At 36.3% G+C, this 24840-nt stretch overlaps 4 protein-coding genes across 5 annotated transcripts; 1 reads left to right on the top strand and 3 right to left on the bottom strand.

Moving 5' to 3' along the window:
* Positions 1-564: 564 nt before the first annotated feature.
* On the top strand, positions 565-2309 carry LOC130993021 (non-specific lipid transfer protein GPI-anchored 25). The gene is made up of 5 exons (XM_057917742.1): positions 565-1043; positions 1654-1689; positions 1793-1843; positions 2020-2153; positions 2298-2309. Exons 1-5 carry the CDS (start codon positions 599-601, stop codon positions 2307-2309), a joined length of 678 nt encoding a protein of 225 aa, XP_057773725.1. The 5' UTR covers positions 565-598.
* Positions 2310-2369: 60 nt separating this feature from the next.
* LOC130991440 (probable RNA helicase SDE3) lies at positions 2370-8668 on the bottom strand. Its single transcript, XM_057915672.1, has 6 exons — positions 8507-8668; positions 7568-7662; positions 6547-7439; positions 6260-6427; positions 3359-4813; positions 2370-3218 (listed from the first exon to the last, which is right to left on the bottom strand). The coding sequence occupies exons 3-6, from the start codon at positions 7348-7350 to the stop codon at positions 2568-2570; spliced, it is 3078 nt and encodes a 1025-aa protein (XP_057771655.1). The 5' UTR covers positions 7351-7439; positions 7568-7662; positions 8507-8668; the 3' UTR covers positions 2370-2567.
* Positions 8669-9679: 1011 nt separating this feature from the next.
* On the bottom strand, positions 9680-12471 carry LOC130991439 (proteasome subunit beta type-2-A-like). The gene is made up of 3 exons (XM_057915671.1): positions 12109-12471; positions 11061-11184; positions 9680-10229 (listed from the first exon to the last, which is right to left on the bottom strand). Exons 1-3 carry the CDS (start codon positions 12264-12266, stop codon positions 9897-9899), a joined length of 615 nt encoding a protein of 204 aa, XP_057771654.1. The 5' UTR covers positions 12267-12471; the 3' UTR covers positions 9680-9896.
* A 5580-nt stretch (positions 12472-18051) lies between these two features.
* On the bottom strand, positions 18052-23007 carry LOC130991438 (type IV inositol polyphosphate 5-phosphatase 7-like). 2 transcript variants are annotated; one of them, XM_057915670.1, is made up of 12 exons: positions 22135-23007; positions 21940-22027; positions 21431-21499; positions 21154-21262; positions 20963-21067; positions 20080-20860; positions 19810-20003; positions 19613-19721; positions 19356-19504; positions 19034-19277; positions 18582-18709; positions 18052-18483 (listed from the first exon to the last, which is right to left on the bottom strand). In XM_057915670.1, exons 1-10 carry the CDS (start codon positions 22162-22164, stop codon positions 19055-19057), a joined length of 1857 nt encoding a protein of 618 aa, XP_057771653.1. In that variant the 5' UTR covers positions 22165-23007; the 3' UTR covers positions 18052-18483; positions 18582-18709; positions 19034-19054. The 2 variants fall into 2 exon arrangements, with proteins under 2 accessions (XP_057771653.1, XP_057771652.1); XM_057915669.1 differs by having other exon boundaries at positions 18582-18642.
* Positions 23008-24840: the final 1833 nt, after the last annotated feature.

Below are 24840 nucleotides of genomic sequence, written 5' to 3'. Positions count from 1 at the left end.
AATATAAAGTGAAATTGAGGCGCACAAATTAAGGAAATACTCTTAATTTATTTCATTTTTTGAATTGAGACATTTTAAATGAAACAATTTAGAAAAAGAAATTAAGACGTTATTAATGAGTCAGAAAGAATATTATTTATGTAATTTAAGTTCAAAAAAAGGGAAATGAGGAAAGTGGAATTATGAAAATTTGGTTGATGAGTTATTGTAAAAAAAAAATACATGGTGAAATAGTACACCGGGAAAAAAAAAAATCGAAGCGACATATAATTTTTCTTTTCTTTTTTTAAGTCGAAACGTATAAACATATGCAATGTATAAATATATGCACGCTGGAGTGCTCAATTAAGTTGAACTATTATATTATATTTGATCCATGAATTAAATAAAGAGTCTTACTTCAAGTCTTCTACTAGTCACATGCATTAATACATATATGTACACTAATCATTAATGACTATCCTAAATTAGCTAATTATTTGTGTGAGTTTTGTGACTTTTGTCCATTAATTAAAATGTAAAAAGAAGTGTGTGTGTGTGTGTGAGAGAGAGAAGGGCATTTCGGGAAGAGAAAATCAGTTAAAATTCCCGCCAATCCATGACACACTTTCACTATCCATTCAACAGATTTACAGCTCATCGATCACCGGTAACCGCCATGGATCACGCGCTGTACATTCTCCCTCTCCTCCTCACCCTCCTCTTCCACCGCGCCGCTCTCACCTCCGCCGCTGACGCCGGCCAATCGCCGATGATGCTCCCCTCCCCCGCCTGCACCGACGAGCTGGTCGTCTTCTCCTCGTGCCTCCCTTTCATCGGCGCCTCCCCCAACAACCGCACCGACTTCCCCCCGCAGGAGTGCTGCGACGACGTCTCCAAAGCTTTCACGAACGGCTCCGCCATTTGCTTCTGCTACTTGATTCTCGAACCGGATATTCTCGGATTTCCGCTCAATTCCAGCAAGCTGCTCTCTCTCACATCCTTCTGCCCGCGGAATGATCAAAATTCTACTGCTAGTTTCTCGCTCCAAACACTCTGTTCAGGTTCGATTTTGAATTCTGCGTAGATTTATGTGAATGTGATGCGTTTTACATGATAATTGAACTCTAGCACCTGCGATAATCGATTCGCTTTTCTCCTCGTTCAATTTGATGATCTTTTTTTTTTCCAATATTTCTTCCTGTTTCGTACTGTCTGGTTGGATTTGAATTTGATATGAAGAATTATACATTTTATGAGGCAAATAATATGATTTCTTCTGCATCTGTAAATGCATTTCCATTGAGTAAACTGTTTTTGATTCAGTTCGCGTTTATTTTCCTATCATCAGTTTACGGGTTCATAATCTTTGCATATTGATAAGCTTTATGATGAGTTTTTTGATGTTCATAATTACTTTACTTAATTTAAATATTTGATTAAGATAATACGCTGTTATGCTGAAACTTTGATTGTTAAACTGGAATTCACATAGTGAAGTGATATTCGATTAGTTCTGAGAATCAAAAATTGTATGCTCACTATCAAGCATGCTATTTATAAAACTCGATCTTTCTGCAATTTGCTAAATTATTTATAACTGAAGTCTAATTCATGTTTAATTTGTTGATTATTCGATGCTTATTAATCTCTTTGTGATGATGAATTGATTAGGTTCAGCTGCCTTGCCTCCTCTTCACAGCATATCAGGTAATGCAGATCATTCCTTCCTTGGCCACAATTTTCAATCTGTTACTGCCTTTTGGATATGTGTTTTTGTTATTCTAAAATTAGTGATTTTCTATTTTAACAGGCTCCAACAAACCAAAGCCTCAAAATACTGGTAAAATGCTGCAATCTGATTGTATCTTTTTTTCACATTTCTCATGCTAAAATACTGATAGTTCATAGTTATTAGTATTATGATTATGATATCATCTCCTTCAATGATAACAAATGGTGGTATTAGATATTTTGACCCCATTCATGATGAAAAAAAGCTCCACACTGAATCTCCTGTGAATTTCTATCTGTGATCAGTTGCCGAGAGCCCTCCTCCCCAGGAATCAAGCGATGGTCCTTCGACTGAACAACCTGCAGATGTATTGCCTAATGAAGCTAGGTCATCAACCCGGTCGTCAGCGTTGCAGAAGATCTGCTGGCTGCGCTGGACTGTGCTAAGTTTCCTTATTTTACATGTTCATCTCTCTCAACCCTCAACAAAATAGTTGAGGTGCCTTGATTTGCATAGGATGTTTCCATGATAGATCCCTGATGACTGCATGATGTGTGAACTGATATCTTGTCTTGATTAATAGCAAGAACTGTGACAATGCATCAATGGTACATCTGATTAATAGCAAGAATTGTGATAATGCATTCAGCATCACTGAAATCAAATCAATAGGACTATATAGAAACAGTTATATTTTGAGATCCACAAAAGATCTTGGTTATTTGGTAGTTTCTATAGAGATGTATAGTTTGAAACTAGTGACAGCTTTAGTAAACTATGCACTAAGTTCCAGCCATACGACCCTTGAGTCTTCCTCACCACTAGAAACTCCTTTGCTCTCTTTTACTGAACTTTACTCCCATGGCACATCGGTTGTGTGAAATTCGTCATCTTTGCCTCCCCAAGAACGAACATCAGAATGCTGGAGATTGTTTTCTTCCTCATCCCAAGGAACATTAGATCGCTTGGGATGGTTATTTTCTTCATCAGATGGTTGGGGATTGTTTTCTTCCGCGCCGCAAGGAACATCAGATGGCTTGGGATGGTTATTTTCTTCATCAGATGGTTGGGGATTGTTTTCTTCCTCGCCCCAAGGAACATCAGATGGCTTGGGATGGTTATTTTCTTCATCAGATGGTTGGGGATTGTTTTCTTCCTCGCCGCAAGGAACGTCAGATGGCTTGGGATGGTTATTTTCTTCATCAGATTGTTGGGGATTGTTTTCTTCCTCGCCCCAAGGAACATCAGATGGCTTGGGATGGTTATTTTCTTCTTCACCCCAAGGAATGCTCGATGGCTGATTCCAGCTATCGTCCTCGCCCCATTGATCTTGAGAAGGCTGCCATCCGCCTCCTTCGTCATCCCAATTTGACCCGGATGGCTGATCATTTTCACCCCAATAAGGTTCTGCTTGTGCAGACTCTACCTCTTGTTTGGGAAGGAAGCAACCCTTGTAGGAGTTGTTTTCCACACAATACCACAAGAGCTTGTTCCAGTTTGGATCCTACCACATTTAAACAACTAAACTTTATTAGCATATGCAACATTATTAAAGTACTGATAGAGATAGGCTCTGATATAATTAGTAATAGTAATAGCAACTTCAAACATAGTCAGTAACATGCAAGAAGAAGTTCTATATACCTTGCAAATTATGTGCGGATTCCCAATGATAATGATCAAAGATTTGGCTCGGGTAACAGCAACATTAAACCTCCTTGGGTTGCTCAGAAATCCCAAAAGATGAACCTTGTCGAATTCGTTGTGTTTCACAGTTGAACGGACAGTCGAGATAATAATGACTTCCCTCTCTTGTCCCTGAAACTGTTCGACACTTCCCACTTTAACATTCGGATTGCCTAGACATTCTAGCGCCTCTCTTATTTTAGTTACTTGCTTCTTGTAAGGTGCAATGACCCCAATATCTTCCTCTTTGAGCCCTTTTCCCTCTATCAAAACTTTAATCATCTCGACAGTCTTGCTTGCTTCAATTCTGTTGAACCATGATGGATTACTTCCTTCTCTTTCATCACAGCCTTGAATGCCTATAAAAAGCAAAGGAAACCCCTTATCTGGAACTATGCCTTCCCAGGAAGTTGAGGAATTTTTGTCATCTTTGCATGGAATCAATTCTCCAGCATAAAACATTTCTGAGGGGAGTTGCAGTATTGCCTCGTGTGTCCGATAATTTCTCACTAGCTTCGTCATAAATGTAGTATCTCCTTTTCGATAGATATCACACTCGAAAAGTCTCTCCAGAAATGAAGTACCAAGTCCATGTGCTTCAGCTTCTGCAGAGAAAACTACAGGTCCTAGCTGCATAGGATCTCCCGCGAGAACCAAGAGAGTATTTCTTGATTGTAGATGAGATACAGGAACCATGGCTTCCGGCTCAGAAGCTTGGCCAGCCTCGTCTAGGAAAATGTATGAAAAATGACCTTTCAGAATGCCTCCTGCATATAGAATCGAGGCACTCGCATACGTAGATACGATGATCCTGTACTGCTCAAGGTCTTTGCAAGGAGGACACACGAAGATGCCATCCTCGTGACTGCAAAAATCAATGTGATCGGGGTTGATATCATCAAAAGGACGTGAGAATGCATTAAGCCGAAGGATCTCATTCTCCTGAACTTGAACGGTTTCCTCATTGATCAGCCTATCTAGTATATGGTCAGCTGCACTATTTGAAGGTGCACAGGCTAGAATCCGGGCATGTCTATCTCCACGGTAAATTTGAAGGATAGCTTCAATAAGAGTCTTTGTTTTGCCCGTACCCGGGGGGCCGTGGATGACATACGGAGGGCCTCCTTTGCGGAGAAGGATCATGTTAACAGCCGTCATTTGCTCCTCGTTCAGGTCGGAAAATATAGGTGTGAGAGCTTTGTATTGCCCCAGCCTCACTTTGTACATTGCAGATGGGAACAGAAGGTTCCTTTCTAAAGATTGAGCAGCTTCGACAGCTTGATACAACCGCCGCATATTTGTCCGGTTATAGTTGAACTGTACATCATAGAGGTTCCTATCTCTGTGACTACAGTGAAATTGTGGAGCAAATTTCAATATTATTTCTTCGGCTTCTACTCGATGGATGTAGCCCTGCACGATAAGCAACCAAATATTCAGCTTTTAAAGAATATTCACTACCTACTCTTACACAGACAACAAAATACTCTTTTTATAGATTGACAATATTGAGACAGCAAAAGAAACCTCAGAAGAGTTCTTGGAACTCTTATGCCCGAAGACCGAATTTCATTAGGCCATGCTAACCGACCTCTACTTCATCTTTAAATAGATGAAATCCTAAATCTAGGGTTTATGGAATTACAGTGCATTCCTTTATTCTAGATAACTATGATGAAAGAGAGAAATATATATCTAAACTATAAGGGAAATTTATCTAAATGTAAACAAGATTGTATGCATTGGTTCCATAAGATAGGAAACCAGTATCTCCAACAAAACGAAGCTCTGGATGCCACATAATTGGCTGACATTTCCCCCCTCATAAACAAGTTCTGCTAAGTATCAGAAAACACAAGTTCAGTATGAATTCGACACGAGAAAGAACTGGCTTCCCGAGAAAGACGACCTCGAGCTTTATTTCAAGAAACACTTCAATAAATTTACATTAGCTGATCACATTTGACATTTGGCCCAGCCTATGAAGTCTAAATCATTGTTTCACCAATGTCCATAATCGTCAGCTTGCATAAGTAATCATGGAGTTATTTTTAGCAAAAAGTTTAATGAAATCAGCATTTCAATCACGATGATACTAAAACAAGTGGCCTTGATGAACTGACCAGTGAAACTTACGACTTTTAACACAAGAAACATAGATTCTACTGTATAAGAAGCTTGAGTTATTGCTTGCATTGTAAATACTTCTACTTGTAGCTCCTTATCCTCGGTCTTAAATTACTTCATACCAGGAAACAAACAGCAAAGCCATAACTAAATAATTATTATCAAACAAACCGGGGGGCTCCCAGGATTATGGTAACACTTTTACATATAGCTCAAGATGAATAACATGTAAATTTAATTAGTAATAAATGGAGAATGGCACTATTATATGACAAGGAAACATGTTTTTCAACAGGGATGCTTGGAAAAATATAACTTTTTACTCTCTCGTAAAAGCATATATGATAGATGGATGTTCACAAGAATACGTGTATTAGTCTCAGCAATGCAAAAGTTCATTTCCACCACCAGAACTCATAAGATTTAGTTTGCTTGATTAATTTTCAGAAATGCATCATAAATTGATATGATAAACATGCAAACAAATAGCCTTGCTAAATCTGCGGGGCATAAAAAGACTGAGTAAAGTTTGCACGAACCAATAAGCAGGAAAAGTCTTGATAGTTTTGGACAAACAAAGCAATTAATATGGATTGAGGCTATCATTTAGAACATGAAAACCTTCACCTAAACTAAAACGAAGGAAGCACTATATTAATCCATTATGTATAGGCTCACGATCGTCAGATAATGATATTCATAAGAATAGGCATGTTCAGTTTAGAAGAGTGCCTGATGGTGAATCCCCGAAGTTTCATCATCGGAAGCAAGCTTGGCAAATATGAAGTCACCAGCAATAAGTGAAGGCCTTTTCTCAGCCAATCCTGGGACCTCAAGACACAACATCTGCCCCTTGCTCTTCATGGTGACACCCTCCATGGAATACGACTGCATATCTTCCTAAATTTATCAAAAACAAAAACAAAAACAAAAAAATATTATGCTAACAAACATCGGAACATAACTCCGTAGAGATGCACATTTGAAAAGAATCGGACGTGTAATGAATTCCATCAAACCTCCAACTTTATCTCCTCCATTGCTAGTAGATTCTTGAAGAACGCAAAATAGTTCTTTACTGTTAACCCCTCAATGACTGGATCAGGGATCTCGTGCCTGCTTAACATGTCGCGGATTTCCACTGGAATAGGATACTCGGGCAGTTGATGTCTGAACCCACGACCTGGACCCCGGGAAGGGCGTTGTGCTGCAACATATGCGGCATCGGGTGCATGCTGATTAAAAATGTTCTGTTTCTTGATCCGACGTCTTTGGTATTGTCTCGAGGAAGACAAAGACTTGGAGATCTTATCTTCTGCCAGCAGATAAAGGATCCGTTCGATCACCTCATCCCCAACACTGAAGTGTACAGCTGCTGAGTGCACGCCAATTTCCTTTGGTTTGCACGACAACCAAATAGTCAAAGCCTGGTTCGGTCTGATCACTCTCTCCTCCAACGTTACTAATTCCATATAATCTTCGATGTATTCCGGATCAGACTCAGCAGTTGGAGGCTTCATTAGTGAGATCCTAAATGAATCCTCAGGTTTGGAGTCAAAAATCTTCACAGACCATAGATCTAATGACTCCTCGCTGGTGTTTCTGATAGTAACTTTATCGAACATCGTTTCTCCAACAATTCCCGACTGAGGTTTTCTTCCTTCAATAAGAGGAAACGGAACAGAAATGTTGACAACATCACTCTCCTCAGCAGGGTTATAGCTACAAACGGATTGACAATTATCAAAGTCAATGAATCCAATATCCCCTTTATCTCCAACATACGAGTATTCATCATCTGACTTATCATGAATTGTGCCCATCACCAACTGCAGAGAGAAACTTCGCAATACGCTGTTGAGGTAAACCAGCCACGTAATGCCACTTTACCGATCAAAGGATCACAATACGCCTGTATAAGAAAGAATGAGCGGAAGGTGATTGCTCACCCTCATCAGTCGAACGACAGAAAACTTAACCTACTCATAAATTTCAGTAAACAATATAACAAGAGCAAAGATTGTATGTCCCAACACAAACCTTTTGGTTACACTAATATGTCTCGAATCCAGGTTTCGTTACATTCCTTCTCCTCCCAGCAAAGGCAAACAAAAGTAGTACATTCTTAATTTAATCTGTCAAGAAAGAAAGAACGAAGAACATTAAAAGAACTGATCAATAAAGATTTCAAATCAACCAATAGAGTTGGCGTTACACTCTAACTCGCACTACACGAACAATAATTCTAGGCAAAAGGAGCAATTCCATTAAAATAACAAAATCTTGGCTACAAAATACTTAACTAAATTCACTCCATTTTCCACCATTCTCAAACCTAATCCAAATTTAAGTACTATATAACAACTCTAGTTAATGAATTAGAAAAACCCATATCACATTCATCAAAAAAGATCCACCTGCATCACACAACATGAATTCCCACTTCAAAAATACAATTCAACAATATATAGATATATATATATATATATATATATATATATATATATATATATATATATATACATATATGCTGATGAAATGTAGCTAAGAAGATACAACACTGCTCATACTTATCTGCCAACCTAACACTCCCTTTTCCCCTCACTATCAAAACATAAAGAAAAAAACAAAACTTGTATGAACAGAATAATTAAAATAGAAATTAAAAAAGAAATGTCTAAATTCTGAAATTAATCAACAATATTAAGCAAGGAAACTGATCACTACAATCTCACCACAAAAGAAAATGAAAACACAAGATAATTAACTCTACCAGAAAGCACTGAATCTGGGTTTAAAAGCTGAGAAAACGACAATAGAAGATTCTTCGAAAAAAGAAAAAAAAAAAAAAAAAAAAAGCAAACGCCAACACGCAGAAGAAGCCACTGCTATTACTCTGGCAAAAGAGGAATGATGAAAAAGAAAATCAAAAATAGAAATGCAAGAGGTGGGAGTGGAAATGGGTCGAGAAAACTGTACCAAATCGAAGGGCTTTTCTCTGCGGAAAATCTGGGTTTGCTGAATACCAAGTCAAGAACGGAAAATCGAGGAGAGTGGGATTGCTATGCTGCATCTGTGTGTGTGTGTGTGTGTGTGTGTGTGAGTGTGAGTGTGCTAACAAACATATATGCTATCTTCGACGGTTTAGTGTGGCTACACACGTCATTTATGTGCTAATAATAGTCTTTTTTTTTTTTTGAGGGAAATAGTAATTTTCTTTATTACTATTTCTTTTTTCTTTTTTTTTGAGGGGAAAAGAGAGATGAATTTATTAATCACGTGAACATGGTATGTGGAAATGACCCACCATAAAAGTTGGAAGTTCATTCCAAACATGATGTGAAAGAAAATCTGTCGAAACTTTAGCTAGAGAATGAGCGATCTCATTCCTTTCTCTTTTGACATGTTGGATGCGGAAGCCCGGAAGAGTCGAAACTATTTCTTTCTTCTATTCATGTATTTAGTTTAATTTGGTAATTACTAGTTATTAGTATATGATATCCCATTAGTGTTTATATAAGTATATTTTAGCATTCAATTTTCATTTTGTAGTTGATAATTGATCACTGTCCTATTATCAGTGATACGTATTTTATTTTGGGTTGTCCCAAACTATATGGCTCATTTCTATTTTGGGCAATAATATGGACTCGCAGACATTTACATACTTTTACATTACAATCTTATTCTTCTTAATTTCGGTACAGAAAAGGTATCTGCCCATACATAATTACATTATATAACTATATATATAATTTTATGAAACTTTAATTTCTAATATTCTCACCATCCCCTAAAATTATGCATGTAATTCTTTTATATATTTTTTCTATTTTTGAACATTACTCGACACATAATTTAAATAATTTCACTCTTATAATTTACACTTATTTACTCATAATCAACCTAACAATTATTAATATACTCAAATCATTCCTGCCTTGATCAAATAAATAAATAAATAAAATCTCTTCTTGAAGTTTGATGTGAATTAGGCTTATCAATAAGTTCAGTAGCTTGCAAAGAGATGGCCAATGAAGAAATATGACTTATAACAATGCAGCATTTATTCATTAATATAACTAAATGAATTTCATTCCCATCGATAGAATTTTAGTGTAGTGAGAAGAAATCGAAAAGGGCAAAAAGGCATCACCAGAAAATGCAAGTGTTTAAAGTAAGGAAACATATAGGTAAAAGAATAAGGAAGCATATTCAATGGTCCTTAGCAAGAGAAATCTCTTAGATAAGAGGAAATCTCACCCACGCAGTTCACACACTAATTGCACCTAAATTTCCTCAAGCTGCAAGAGTTCTTGGCATATTACATATTAAAAACAGATGCAATCCATAAACAAGTGAGGCCGAATCACGCTGCAGCGACGGGGGCATCCTTGATGGACTCACGCCACGCGAATTCCCTTGCCCCGTCCTTGTCCACGATTTTGATTAAAAAGTTTGGAGGGGCTACGACCAGCCTACTACGGATTTCCCTTATGCACTGATCGACCAACTCGATGGCCTCCTCGACAGTCATGTCCCTGCGGTAGTGTCTATCCATCAAGGAGAGTGCAAAGTAGGACCCGTAACCGAAGGCTGCTTTGTCAACCTTGTGAAGGGAGGCGATGTAATCGATGAAGTAGAGGGAAGGGCCTACATCCTTGTCGTATCCAGCCAGGATGATGTTCACCATGTATGGATTCTGGAAAAACAAAACATAGCAAAGATTAGAGGTCGGTGCAAATGCTTTGAACCGAATAATGTTGCGTCTATCAATAGTTTTAATCTTGATCCCTCTCTCACTTAAGAAGAAGCGTGGAAACCAAACAAACAGAACTAGCATCTACCACTAGTTAGAAGATGAAATATGTTGTTCGCAACTTAAACGGGCATACACACACACACATTGCAGTAGGGTTTGAAGAATACTAGCCAGACACATGTTATGTTTAAGATTTGATGGAGCTAAAAAGCTAGAAAAGAATGTTTCAGAAACATTGAGTTCGTATACTAAGTAATAAGGAAAAACAAAATATCCACAAAGAATTCTTGAATATATAAAGAAAAGTCCAGCTAAAGGATCAGTCAAGGCTATGCTAATTCAGCAAGAATAATAAAACTGTCTGGAACTGAACAATCTTCACACATACACACACACACACACATCTACTTTTTTCAACATACAATTGTGGCTTATAGGCTTTTCAGGATTTTCAATCACAATTACAAGAGCAAACTTCGATGATGGAGAAAGCAAATCCTTTAAATAAACAACTCCAACAGAGAAAGCCTGTCTCCAAAATACAAAAAAACATAATAGTTTGTTTTGCATGTCCTTGGTTTCAAAAATAAATTCTTTAGCGAAAATGTAGGGAGAAATATACCAAGCTGCATGAACTTTATATCTATAATCTAACATTTCTGTTCCCCACAATGTAAAATATCATAGTAACTAATCAAAAGGACCTCAAAATTTCCAAACATTTAACTCAAGTCAAATACTCATAAAGCAACTCCCACAGAGTTGTATTACCTTCCGCAAGGCAGTTGCGAGCTCGCCTCTGGTGAAGTTTGCAGTAGCTGCAGTTGTCAGAGGAATGCCATTACGGAATTGGTATAAAGCTACATTCTTCTGTACATACTCTGTAAACTGAGCCCTACAGTATCATTCACAGAAAACTAATTGTCACTTTTAAACTTGACATATGAAAGAGAACCGCAGCCAACAATAGAAAGAGCAAGTAGATAACTGAAGCAGCCAAATTTTAAATTACAAGAAACATCTTTTTAACATCTAGAGAGGAGACATTAGTAAGAACACGTGAAATCAATAGTATTTAGTTGAAGGACTCGATAAATTTCCTCATAAAAATATTATATTACAATTGTAAAGCTTTAAAAAAGCTAGAAGCTCAAACAAACGCAAGATGGGAAGATAGAAAACAGTCCTGGATTACAATATGAGATACTTTAACTGAAAGACTTGCACTCAACAAATCATTTAAAGCTATGAAACAACGACAATGCAGCATTACTACAAGAAATTAATTTCCATTAGTGAAGAGTTGCCTAGACTACATTCTTTCCTTCCTTCACCAATCATGTTATCGAACAAAACATTTTAAGGCTTCTCGATTTCTGACTTATCAGCACCACGAAATTCAGAATACGTTAATAAAAACTCAGAATCATTACAAGCATTATATAGAAAACGTCGGGATTTTATCATCCATCAAGTATGTGAATAACTAACATGTAAAATTCAAGCACAGCTCTAGACATCATATCACACATTATCATAACACAATATTTCAGTTCTCTCCATATGCTGGATTTCTATTCGGCAATTTATGGATGCACATCTCCGATCCTACACAGGTCACTTCACCAAAAGCCCAACCCTAAAAAATTGCAATCAGACTGACGTTCAAACACTCAATATAAACCCTAAACGAGATCAATCCACGAAACTTTCGTAGATAAAACCGAAAAACCAGAGACGAGCCCTAAATTCTCCAACAAAACGCAATAAAAACAGAAATGAACACATTTTCCCAATCAATTCGGAGAAGAGATTTCACCGGTCGCCGGTCTCGCCGGAGGCGCCCATGAGTTTGTGAGAATCTAGGACCATGATCTTGTCCTCGTTAGTTTTGTGCACGAGAATGCTGTGGACCGCCGATGTGTCCGCCACCACTATCGCGAAATCCTTTCCGACCAGCCCGAAAACTGACTCCATTTTTGCTGTGTTTATCTGCCTTTGTGCAGCTGAAATCGGTGGGTTTCTGCGTTTCTTCTTCGGATCTGAGTTCGATTTTTGGCTGAAATATGTATTCTCAGTTTTGGGGGTTTTGAGCTTTTTTTGGTTTATTTATGGTTCTTTGCTAGAATAGAGAAGGCGTCTTGCAGAACAAGAAGCCTAAAAGCGTGTTTGGTAAAGCATAATCTCGCGTTTCACGTTTTTGACTCAGAATTTTATTTTTCTTTTCTTTTTTTCTTTTTATGGTTCAATATAATTTTTCTTCAACTTTCCGTCAGTACTTTTTATTTCATTTGGTTTAGTTTAATTTATTACTAGTATATTAGTAAGTGATTTGATTACACCAATATAAGTAATTGGTTTAGTTTAATCATTTGGGCTATGATCCCATTATCAATGGATGCACAAAGAAAGCAGCACCAAATTTTAATTAAATATACTAACTGAATATAATCAATCTAATTAACAGATAGTATAATCAAAAGTGCAAAAATGTGAAACTGAATAAAAATATATACGGTTAGTTGGATATAAATTACTGAACTTTCAACAACTCATTTTGCACATAAACTTTAAAAATTTTATTAAAATTGCTCAACTATTTTTTTTTTTCTCATTTTGCATACTCGTCTATTTTTTATCGTGGTGACAGCATAAATATAATCGCTCGGCATAAATAATCACTTGGCTTATAATCACGTGATCGTGGGTTCGATCGTAAAGATCTAAATCCACGGGTGAGTTTACATTTTACATGGTGAGTACTGAAATAGAGAAGATCATCTAAACTAATAATAAAACTCTTATTTATAAGCATCAAAGTAAACCTAAGGCACTTGGGCCCATTAATTCAAGTAATTGGACCTAAGTCCCTATTACATTAGTCTTTGTCTATGGGCTGAATCGTCAGCGCTGAAGTCGAAGCAGAGCTGAGTTGTCGAGGCTAGGAGTCAAGGTTAGGTTGCCAAGGTTGAATTCCCTTTTCTTCGAAAGAATATTCGAATCCCAACACCACATATAAGACCAGCCATGTTGAAAGTCAACATTGCACATAATGTTTAAAATAACAATAATAATAGCATTAATACTAATAATTGAGATAAATATTTCAACCCTATTATACACAACGCTGATGCATATTTTAGTCATCATCAATATTATATTGTATAGTTGGATCGAAACAACATTGTTTGGGGCCTAAAGTAATTTGGAGGGAAAATGAATGAATATGCAAAATGAGAAAAAAAAATTAATAATTGAGTAATTTTAATAATAATTTGAAAGTTTATGTGCAAAGTGAGAATTGGTTGAGAGTTGAATAATTTATATAATTATATGCGATTTAACCCTATAAATTACTAAAAAAAAACATTAATTTTTCATCTCATATATACTTATATAGTCGTATTAGGTTTCGTCTTCCATAAACTCCTAAGTATTAATTATCTCTTTCTACTTCTCTAACCCTAAATTTAGCTGTCAAATTACTCAGATCTCTCTATCTACAATTCATTCATAAACCCTAAAAACTCAGTTTCCAGTTTTCAATTACGTCTTCTTCGTTATCATTAGTTAACCCTAAATTTCTAGAATTCATTCACTCAGAAATTATGAAACGTTTAGTCCGTACGCCTAGCGTGGGAGACTCCGTCGACTCGCAAATAAGTAATCAAGCGGCGGCCGGCGCCGCCTCCTAATGCGGCGGCTGAGAAGTGTATCTCCACGTTCCCTTGGCGAAACGACGACGTAGAGCTTGATCGGAGATGGCCGGAAGGTTTTCTCGATGCATGTGCGCTTTGCAAAAACAAAATACACGACGGTCAAAACGTATACATGTATGGGTACGTATTTTCTATATTTCTTATGTTTATATTAATGATTTTAATGGTTTATTTCTGCATGATGTATTTTACATTTTAAACCATGCTCTATACTCTATAATGTAAAATATTTTGTCGCTAATGACGTCGTTAAAATATTTTCGTAGCAAATTTGATCATGACTGCTCTATAGTGTATTTTGTCTTGTAAACCATCATGACTGCTCTAAACCCTATTATGTAAAATATTTTGTCTGTTAAAATATTTCCGTAGCATATTCGATGCAAATTCTATCATTAATTTTTTAGAATGTAAGTCTCCATATTAGTGTGTCGTTAATTCGTTGTAATTTGATGACGAAATTTGGTTTAGTTGTTAATATCGTCACAATTAGACTTTTTTTTTTTGAGTGAATCTTGTTCGAGGAAAAAAAGGGACTTGCTTCGGGGTGAATTTGAACTCGATCAATTTAATGATTAAGTTTTATAATTGAATAGATTGTGTCGAGTTGAATTTTATGAAGATATTTGCTTCTTTTTTTGTTGGGTAATGCAGTAGCTTTCAAGCATTTTGCTCAATTGGATGTCGAGATTGTCAGATTGTTTGTGATTATCTAAAGAGACGAGATTGTCGGATTGTTCGTGATGATATAAAGAGATGCGATTCAAAAAAGAAATATAAAAAATGAATATATATTGTTTTCGATAGGGATTTGTAAATTTAATTAGGTTTGCTGCTGCGAATTCTAATTTCATAATTCTCCAGTTGTGATTATTTAATTAGATGATGGTTTTGTTACAATTTTAATCAATTGATTTTTGGAGTTATGAAAAAAAACATTAATTGATTTTTAGATAGTCGTCAATTATAATTCACCTAACACATATATCTTTGCGCAAATTCTTGGGTGAGGTTGACCTCACCCTATGAGACGGGTCGGGTCGGGTCGGAGCGCGGGTTTGACGGGTCGGGTGGGTTTTGGGCGCGGGTCTTGGATACCAGAAATAAAGTACACATTCTCATTAATAAAAGTAACAATTATTGTGAACAAATGTAATACTTTAGAAACATTACATTTCATCATATCAATAGTTACTTTTCCTCAAGACAATGATTATTTGAATTATTTCATCATATCAATAGTTACTTTTCCTCAAGACAATAATTACTTGAATTATTATTTAATTTTTTTTTCTATATTCTATTTATTTTCTCCGTTATTCAAAGTAATTGTTATTATAATGAAAAGTAATTATTGATATGCAGAAATGTAATGTTTTGAAATTATTACATTTGTTCACAATAATTGTTACTTTTATTAATGATAATGTGTACTTTATCCCAAACCCGCGTCCAAACCCGACCCGACCCGCGCCCCGACCCGACCCGACCCGTCTCACCCCATGAGGTTGACCTCACCCAAGACCAACTCATATCTTTGTGTATATAGTGATTTTTCAAGTTTATAAGTGGATTTGTGAATGGAAGTTCAAAAATCCTGTAGATTAGTATTTTTTTTTATGTGGATTTGTGAATTATTCGAGACAGATATGAATATGGGTTTTATAAGTTTCAAAATTGGGCCTTTCGATAAAATACGGAATTGGGCCTACAAGGCCCAGTGAATCGATAGTCTGAATCTTACATTTAAAAATAACAAACAAAGCTTTGATTTTATGTAATTATTATATTTAATTACAAATCATAATTACAATTATTAACTTGGACTATATAAGTATTCGACATATCTCGTAGCTAATTCACCTATTCATGCCCATTTTTCAATTTTGGATCAAAATTAAAACTTTTTGCAAAGCCTGAGGTTTGTAAGAATTAAATGAAAATCAAATCATTTATTTCAAACCATAAATTATGCTTAATTTCAACATTGCAATTACAACACGACTTTTTTTTTGTTTTTTAGAATACAACACGACTTTTAAATTTGTTGCAATTAAATCATCCCAAATTTCACAATATAATACATATATAATATCATATTCATGAATACATACTAATATAATATACTCCCTCCGTCCCGCTCAAGATGCTACATATTCCTTTTTGGGCCGTCCCAACAAAGGTGCTACATTTCCATATTTGGAAAAAATAAGGGAATTTAAGCACTTAATTAACACTAATTAAGTGTTTCTTTATTACATTCTCTCTCCTACTTTATCACTTTATTATCTTCTCTTTCTTACTTTATCACTTTCTCTCTCCTACTTTATCACTTTATTACATTTTCTTTCTTACTTTATCACTTTCTCTCTCCTACTTTATCATTTTATTATTACACACTTAAAACATTAATCTACAACTCCTTAAATCCCGTGCCGAAAGCTAAATGTAGCGTCTTGGCCGGGACGGAGGGAGTATATTCAGTCCAACATATAATGTGATTTAATAATATAAAAAAATTAAACTCGATTAAAAAGTATAAAAAGATTCCCTAGTGTAATAATTAATCATGGACATCAACTTTTGTGGACAACATTAACATCAAAAAACAAAAAAAGCTGCATCTGCTTATCATTAAGGGTTGCGTTGTATAATGCTTCATCATCACTAAATTAAAGTTCCTTAACATTGCTTTTTTTATGATCATTATTTATTTATTCCCTCTAAAAAATGGATCATTGTTTATTAATTAATTTCTTCGATGATTAATGTTCGTATAATGGTAGAATCTTATCATTAGTACGGAGCACTCGATCGTCACTTGCCAATTCCATTTGATTTAATTATATACTACAACTTAATTTTATTTAAAAATCAACTATTGAATACAAAATCGTAAAGAATTAATATTAATACTTCCTTGTATTCAAAATATATTTTGATATAGGGTTGATTCTCAATTAAATCTCATCATATAGACCTTGTGGCAAATTAAATTAATTCTTTTAAATACTTCAATAATGCCATCATATTATCCCATCTTTCCCCTCTAATTTTTTAGACGAGTTTGATATTGAAATTTAACCTCCCATCATATATTAAAATTAATTGAAAATTTTTGAAGCCTTCATAAATATATGAAAGTATATCATAAATCATAGTCAACTTACAATCTCGTTTGCTACGTGGTATGAGATAATGAGTGATACATATATATTAATTTATTATATATTAATATAATATTTGATAAAATATATATAAAAAAGTGTTACGTTATCACACCTATCAAGTGTGTTATAAAATCCAAAAAATATGGAAAGTGAATAATGGGCCATTAATTTATAAAATACTTTAATTTTTGAAGCAAACAACATATTAGAGTTATATAAGTATCTATCCTACCCTTATCATGCATAGCAAACGAGCCCTAAGTATTAGATAGATGTTGCAAATTCCTCTTTTCGACAATTTAGCGGTGGAGCGAGTATTTTTAAAATTAAATTCAGCAAATGACTCATTAGAAATTAAATAATTCCTTGCTTTATAATATAAAATGACTATAAATTATACATTAATCAGTTTAGAAGCAATATAAAATTTCACCTCTAAGCATATGAAACTGACACTAAACACAAGCATGCTCTCTTACATAATGTCAGAAATTCCATGCTTGTAATAATATCCAACAAAATAAATAAATAAATAAATATAATTAAAAGTCCGATTGCAATAATTACAAATTAGTAGTGCGCAACTCCATGCCAATTGATAAATGTCAAAAACTTTAGCAAAATTTCACAGTAAAAGACAGAGATGCAAAATGGCATCTAATAACAATTTCACCTGCAAAATCTGCAAACATGTACATTTTTTTTTTTTTTACTTTTGCACTTCATTTTTTTTTTTTCACTATGAAATTGAAAAAAAGCAGACAAAGAGAATGATGGGAGGGAACCAAGAAAACAACTTTTTTCAGCAAAAATCATTGGCCAAATTTCAATACTATATTTTTTTTTCTTCTCATACCACGTTAGCAATGAGTGTTACATCACAATCTCTCTTCTTTTTCTTCATTAAAGATACAAAAAAACAAAAAAGAAAAAAAAAAGATGAAAAAGAGGGTCCTTATTTTGACCATTTCTATTTTCCCTTCTTGTCAAGAATCTATGTCCTAACAAACAAAGAATCTCCCAAATCTAAAGAAATACAAAGAAAAAACAAGAATCCTGCATTCCCACTTGGCTGTCTTCGATCGTTACGCGCGCGCAAACAACGGTACGAACTCGAGCATTCGCCATGGAAGGGCCGTGGAGCAACTAAAACACGGTGTACCTGGTCAAGGAGGCGTGCGCCTAGTGATGGGAATCCGAGAATCTCGATGAATGAATGAGGCTCCAAAACGGTTAAGTAGTCGGTTAGGAAGAGGAGGAAAACGAGCAAGCCACGTTCGTGTGAAGTTAAAAGTATCTACACATCTGATGAAGATATGAGCAAGGGAATTAGACAAGAAAAGTCAGAAGCATGCTAAGCATTTGTGTTGAAAGATGATGAGGGTGGGAGGGGAGTGGCTTACCTTTCTCGATTTTCGGCCAATGAGATGTCCCCATCGCGTAGCAAGAGCCCGGAGACACGAGCTGCAGAGATGGGGCAACTTTTAGTGCACATTTCATATCATTTCAAGCCAGAGAAAACCACTTCTTCCTAAATGATTTACAAACAGAATCGAAACACATGAGCTAAAAGGCGAATTATGCGAATCCTGTGTTTCGAAAAGATAAAAGATCGTCGTGTTTGGGCACGAAGAAGCTCAGATATGTGCGAAAAAGACTCGCGTGTGTTTTGCAGAGGCGTGAGGTTTAAACGTACCAAATCTAACACACAATGTGCAATTAGGGATGCAACAAAAGCAACTCAAAACATATAGAGGTTTAGATATGTGTGGAAAAGATTGCTAAATTCGCGTATATTTTGCTCTCGTTTAGGTAACGCGAAGGATAAATCAGAGGGCGTGGTGTTTACTCGTACCAGATTCATTTCGTCCCGTTCTTAGAAGAAGCAGAGTTCTGTGTAACCATGTGAGTAAGGTAAAAGCTCCTCCACCTCGATTCTTGAGCTCGAGCAACTCATACTCTTCCTCAACCTGTTTGGTGTAGACTCGATCTCCGCCCAAAACACACTAGAAACAGGTCTGTGATCTGAGAACTTAGACTCCCCACGAGCATACGACAACTGCTGAAGGCCACCGCCATACCACAAGATTCGATCACACCTTCAAATATTAAAGCATTTGCATAAGCATTCATACAATTTTCAATATGAGATACGCGCAGAAAACTTTAGCTCGTACCATGCAGGTGTCCTTCGTTTCTCCTTCGGATGCATGTCGTCTCCAGCATATCTATCTGAGTTATGTGAGTATTTATAAGTAGGAGGGAAGTATATCTTCCCTTCTCTCCACCCATCAAAAACACGACCTCGCCTCTGCTCTATCCGCAGCTGTCAAAAACAAATAAATTCAAATTTGTATTGGCCAATTTGCAAAGAATAACAAAACAAAGAGTTCTCAAATACAACTCAACAGATTTAAGAGCATTAGTTTCATACTTGGTCTTTTTCCAATAGCGCTCGCCAATTTTGCATTTCGATAAGTGCTTTGGCAGACCGGTAAGGCAATGCTATTCGATAGTTCAGATCTCCAAGCCAAATAATTCGTCTACAAAAAATTGTTTGGCATCAATAAACAGCAATTGTTAGGTAAACCGGAACTAGTTTCACCAAGTATAGAACCGAGGGGGTCTTACTCGTGTTCAAGAATTGTCTCGGGTGCTTTCTCCTCATTGGCACCGTTGACTCGAGGGAATCTTGTTTTCCTCAAGATCTCCATGAAATCAGAATTTCTTCGTAGCTCATCGCCCTCTTTCTGACCGGAGGTCAAGTGACTGCACACGAAGCAAAGGCTCGTCTGGTGCAACAACATGCTAATGGAGATGGATCCCTGCAATAGTATCATATTTCAACCTATTAGTCGATTGTTTCGATACAAAAACTGCTTTGTTGATGTAAATGCATACCTTGTTTCCGAGATAACCCATCAATCCTCTGCCAACGCACGAAACCTTGATGTTCTTGACGTGTTCTGTCAGCTCGCTCCGAACCCAAACAGTGAGATAAATGCCAACCATTTGCTTACTAGCTACTAAAGAGTATCTCGAGTGTCCAGGAACGGAGTACCCGTTTTCAGACGGTGGCTCGTACGCACTGTAAGACATCGGTGAATACAAAACCGTGCTAGGCGAATCTCCAGGCGGATAATCTTCGTCCGAACCCAATCGTGAAAAATCACTCGCCCTCTGGCCCCACGAGTAGTCGCTCGGCCTCCTACTTGACGAATAGTCACTTGCTCGAGGACCGGAGGAATAATCACTCGGACGCCGACCAGAAGAGTAATCACTTGCCCTCTGGCTCGACGAACAGTCACTCGGCCTATAACCCCTTGGATCGTAGTCGCTAGGCCTATGGCCAAAAATTGCTCGATCACACACACTGTACCTCCGATCAAGGCGAGGTTGAGGGGCAGACATGTCATTCTCCATTCTCCAGCATTGCGGCGTCTGGAATGATCGACGGGGGAAGAAAGTCGAGGCCTTGTGCCTGCTTGACCCCTCAAAATCAGCATTCCACTCAGCAACGGGATCAGGAGCGGGCGATGGAGTGCAGCGCCCGCTGCCACCGCTGCTCGTGCCCGGAGCATTGTTTAGTGTTCTCTTAATGAGAGCAAGCCATTTCTTGGCAGGACCATTATCTTCAGCACCAAGAATGTTACCAGCATTGAGAGGAACTATCTCTTGAAATCTATTCATATTGAAAAAAATAACACAAAAAAATTATAAAATAATATGGTTAAAAATCAGATAACATCAAGTCCCCCTCACAAGTTAGAATCATCAATCATACCCAAGCACATATATATCAGCAGGAGGTGCAGAGTGTAGCCAATCATCTAAGTTCAAATTGCCCCGTGGCGTTTTTCCTCCCACGTTCCATGTCGATACGAAGAGACTGCTCGAGAAAACAAGAACACTTGAAAACCTCATGCTAAGAAGTGAAGCCTAGGAAACTGATGGCATCAATCAAAGGAAACAAACCTGTAGTTCTGTATGTTTATAATCTGAGGGTGATCAAGGTAGGCTCTCCCACGCCTCGAACGGGAACGTGAACGGGAAAAGGAGCGCTCGATGTTCTTTGCTGATTTTTCTGCAAAATGAAATTGAGTATCCTCTTCATCATCAATATCATCAATGGAGAGAGAAGAAACATAACCAGATTTATCAACAAACTAGTTGGATACAACATAGTAAAATATTTCTTTAGTGAACTTCATATTTTTCACAGATTCAAAATTAGAACTATGATCTCACTGACCTGTTTTAATTTTCTTTACTGCAGATGGTTCCCTCTCAGAAAAGCTGTTCCTCCATTCAACATCACCACCTAGAGAGAGAGAGAGAGAGAAAATTATATCACTTATTACACCTCAATTCTCTAAATCAAACAGCACCTTAATCTCTGCAAATTCAAACATAGGCATTCACCATAGCAGGTGGATCTTTGCGAATCCCTTTGCAATCAAGGTTATGTTCAAATTGTACAGAACTGCTGAAGTGAAAAAAAAAAATATATCTTGTTTTTTGTTAAAAATGAATTTTTTACAGGAACCAACTATATCTTGATTGTTTTTCAATAAAGACAAACCAGTGAAAGACAAAACAAGAGAGTTGAAAATCAACAAATTGTTTGTTTTCATTTGAAGCATCCAATGGTATAGATATCACAAATACATATAATTGAGGCAATCAAAGAAGAGGAGAAACTACAAAAAAATTGAACGACATTTACTATATCAAGAAACTAGAAAAATACATGTCCCTCACCTGCATAAACAGCTTCATCAGCTTGAAACTCCTCACTTTTGCTCTTGATATTGAACCATTTTCTGATCAATTTCTTGGACCATGAGAGCTTCAAATGATACCAAAAACAAACAAACAAACAAACTCACCTCAGCATAAGAAAATAAAAAATCAAAACATGACATTCAATTCAGCAAAAAATAATAATAAAAAAACCTTGGATTTCTTGGAATTTCCATCTTTCATCTTGGCACACTATTTCTTCATAAGGTAAACTTTCAAACTTTGCACCCCACCCCCACCCCCCTAGTCCAGAAAAATCTAATCTTTTGCTCAAATCAACTCAAAAATAACAAGAATTCATGTTCTCTGTCTTCGAATTCTTCAAAAAATCGCAACTTTGATGCAAGAAGAAACGAAATTTGCAAATGGGCATCCTCAATTTTGAGAAAAGCTTCAATCTTTCAGCATTCCACCATCAGGGCAAGAATCTCTATTCTCTCACAAGATTCAATCTTTTCTTTCTTGGTGAAAATGGTGCACACACAAACACAATTACACTCACTGAATGCGACTGTATGAGAGAGAGTGAGAGAGTAGAAGAAGAGCCCAACTTCACAACCCCGACTTGAAATATGAGTATGAGACAAGACTCGCTTAAGAACAAGACAATGCAATTATGAGAGAGAGAGAGAGAGGTTTCTTTTTCAATTCTAATTTTAACTTTTTTTTTCCTTGAAACTCAGCCTCGTTCTCAGCAGCAAAATAGTAACAGCAAAGCATCAACGAATTTGAACAGAATAAAGCGATGCACTAACGCCATTTCTTTCTTCCTATCTCACTCACACACACACCAATCTTGGTGTGTGTGTTGCTTTGTTTTCCAAGCCCCCAGTCCCCAATGCCGGCCCAGCATGATAGGAGGGGCAACGGGCACGTCGTTTTGCTACAGTCGAATGCCTAAAACGACCTGCCCGAAGACCTGCCCCTTGCTGGTCAGCAAAAGCGATGAGAGAGATAGAGAGAGAGTGAGAGAGGAGAGAGATTTGGTAAAAAAGAGTAAATATTTGTTTCCCCTTTGGCATTTGGTGTTTGCCAACAAAGTTAAAGCGGATAATAAAGAAAGGCCAAATAAAGAGAAAGTTTAGTCCGTAGCAGCAATTGTAGCAGAAACCACCATTTTTTTATATCTACATATGATTTGATTTCATTTTTGTGTTATTCTTTTTAGGTTTTCTTAATGTTGCTTCTGTTGCTTTATACAATGTTTTGTTTCCTTTGCTTTTCTTGGGCTTTGCGAATCTATTTGTTTGTCTGCATGGATTTAGGAATGTAGTTGTCAATTTTCTTTTACTTATTTAGAATCTTGACCATTCTCATAATTCATCCAATGTGCATTTTGTGATGATATTATTAAACCTCTATCAAGAAATCATTAGGGCAATGTTATTGTCATGTGAAGGGCTCGTTTGCTACGCATGATAAGAGCGTGATAGATATTTAAGGTATCATAATATATTATTTGCTTCAAAATTTAAAATTATTTATAAATTAATGATATGTTATCTATTATCTATATATTTTTTTATTATGTGTCACATATCACACATCTGTAATAGTGTAAAAAAAATTATATATTTTACCAAACATAATATTAATATTTGATAAATTAATAAACATCTCAATCAAAAATATTACAAATTATCTCATGCCATGTAACAAACAAGCATAGTGCTATAATTTTTAAAATTTTATTATAAAAAGTTATACCTAGCATAATATCATAGATGACAATATCATTCTATATACTGCATTCTTTTTTCGGACCATCACATTTAACTTGACCTAGTCAATTTTTAACAAAAATAAGGACCACTAATTACTCAATTAGATAATCATTCTTTATACACTATAAACACTTGTTTCTAAATAATTTTATCAAACATAACTAGGTCAAGTGAAACGGGACAGAAAGAGTGCGATGTTACAAATCATTCAAAAATGGGAATTAGAGCATCTCCAACGGGGGCTCGTGGAGCAGCCATGCGCTCGGCTCGCGCGAGCCCCTTGTCGTTGTCGCGCCGAGGAGAGTACGAGATGAGCTTTTATGTGCTCGCTCTGTGCGGAGAGGAGAGAGAAAGTCGCATGGGGGCATCGCCCAATAAGCCGAGTCCGGTGGAGATGGGGCTCACTCACTGCTGCCGAGCCCACCTGCAAGCCCGGAATGTTGGCTCGCGGCTGGAGATGCTCTTAGAAATTGGAAATGAATGAGTGAGAGTGATATTAAGAAAAATGTGGGGAATGTTGTTGAAGAAATTGAGGCTGAAAATAGGGTAGTGTAGTGCCATCGATACAGGCAGATGTCTCAAATAGGGGAAGTGTGGTCCTTCCTTTTCAATGCATCAGTTTTTGTTTTAAGACAAATCAATGCATCAGTTACTATCACTATCTTATTACATCTACCGCCACTTTGCTTTTTTTCACCTCCAATATTTTTTTTTCCAATTTTATACATGCTATTTTGGGGGTATCTTTTTATTAAAAAAAAGATTTCTTTATACTTGTGTCCAAGCACAACTTATATTTCTAACTAGTTGGGTGAGGATTCGAGTAACCTAGAGAATTTAATGTCTATGAGTTTTGTTATTTTTAGAAATGGATTTTTTTTTAATTATATCTTTTTATTTTATTTTATTTTTAGTTGAGATAAAAGAATTAGTAAATACCGATTTATGAAGAATTAGGATCATTAAAACTGTCGCTGGATAAAATTGTGACATCTAATAAATAATTATTATGCATGTTACTAAAATAAAAGCATATTACAAAATTTAATGACATCTGAGGATATATGTATTATTTTTTGTAAATAATAAAAGGTACTTGCATTTTTATACGTAAAAGTGTTTAAATATACGTGGA

The sequence above is a fragment of the Salvia miltiorrhiza genome, chromosome 7, assembly GCF_028751815.1.
Source record: "Salvia miltiorrhiza cultivar Shanhuang (shh) chromosome 7, IMPLAD_Smil_shh, whole genome shotgun sequence".
Classification (NCBI taxonomy): domain Eukaryota; kingdom Viridiplantae; phylum Streptophyta; class Magnoliopsida; order Lamiales; family Lamiaceae; genus Salvia; species Salvia miltiorrhiza.
Note: the sequence above shows the minus strand (reverse complement) of the source record. Positions and strands in the feature narration are given on the sequence as shown.

Excerpts from the sequence above, each read along its gene's own strand:
- LOC130991438 (XM_057915670.1), bottom strand. The coding sequence starts at position 22,164 with ATGAAAGATGGAAATTCCAAGAAATCCAAG. Across the intron at positions 21,068-21,153 it reads ATAAACATACAGAACTACAG|TCTCTTCGTATCGACATGGA; the intron begins GTTTGTTTCCTT and ends TTTCTCGAGCAG. Across the intron at positions 20,004-20,079 it reads TGGGTTATCTCGGAAACAAG|GGATCCATCTCCATTAGCAT; the intron begins GTATGCATTTAC and ends ATACTATTGCAG.
- LOC130991439 (XM_057915671.1), bottom strand. The coding sequence starts at position 12,266 with ATGGAGTCAGTTTTCGGGCTGGTCGGAAAGGATTTCGCGATAGTGGTG. Across the intron at positions 11,185-12,108 it reads TCCGGCGAGACCGGCGACCG|GGCTCAGTTTACAGAGTATG; the intron begins GTGAAATCTCTT and ends ATGATACTGTAG. Across the intron at positions 10,230-11,060 it reads TCGCAACTGCCTTGCGGAAG|AATCCATACATGGTGAACAT; the intron begins GTAATACAACTC and ends TTGTTTTTCCAG.
- LOC130991440 (XM_057915672.1), bottom strand. The coding sequence starts at position 7,350 with ATGGGCACAATTCATGATAAGTCAGATGATGAATACTCGTATGTTGGA. Across the intron at positions 4,814-6,259 it reads CTTCGGGGATTCACCATCAG|GGCTACATCCATCGAGTAGA; the intron begins GCACTCTTCTAA and ends CTTATCGTGCAG. Across the intron at positions 3,219-3,358 it reads ATCCGCACATAATTTGCAAG|GATCCAAACTGGAACAAGCT; the intron begins GTATATAGAACT and ends TAAATGTGGTAG.
- LOC130993021 (XM_057917742.1), top strand. The coding sequence starts at position 599 with ATGACACACTTTCACTATCCATTCAACAGATTTACAGCTCATCGATCA. Across the intron at positions 1,044-1,653 it reads GCTCCAAACACTCTGTTCAG|GTTCAGCTGCCTTGCCTCCT; the intron begins GTTCGATTTTGA and ends TGAATTGATTAG. Across the intron at positions 1,690-1,792 it reads TCCTCTTCACAGCATATCAG|GCTCCAACAAACCAAAGCCT; the intron begins GTAATGCAGATC and ends CTATTTTAACAG.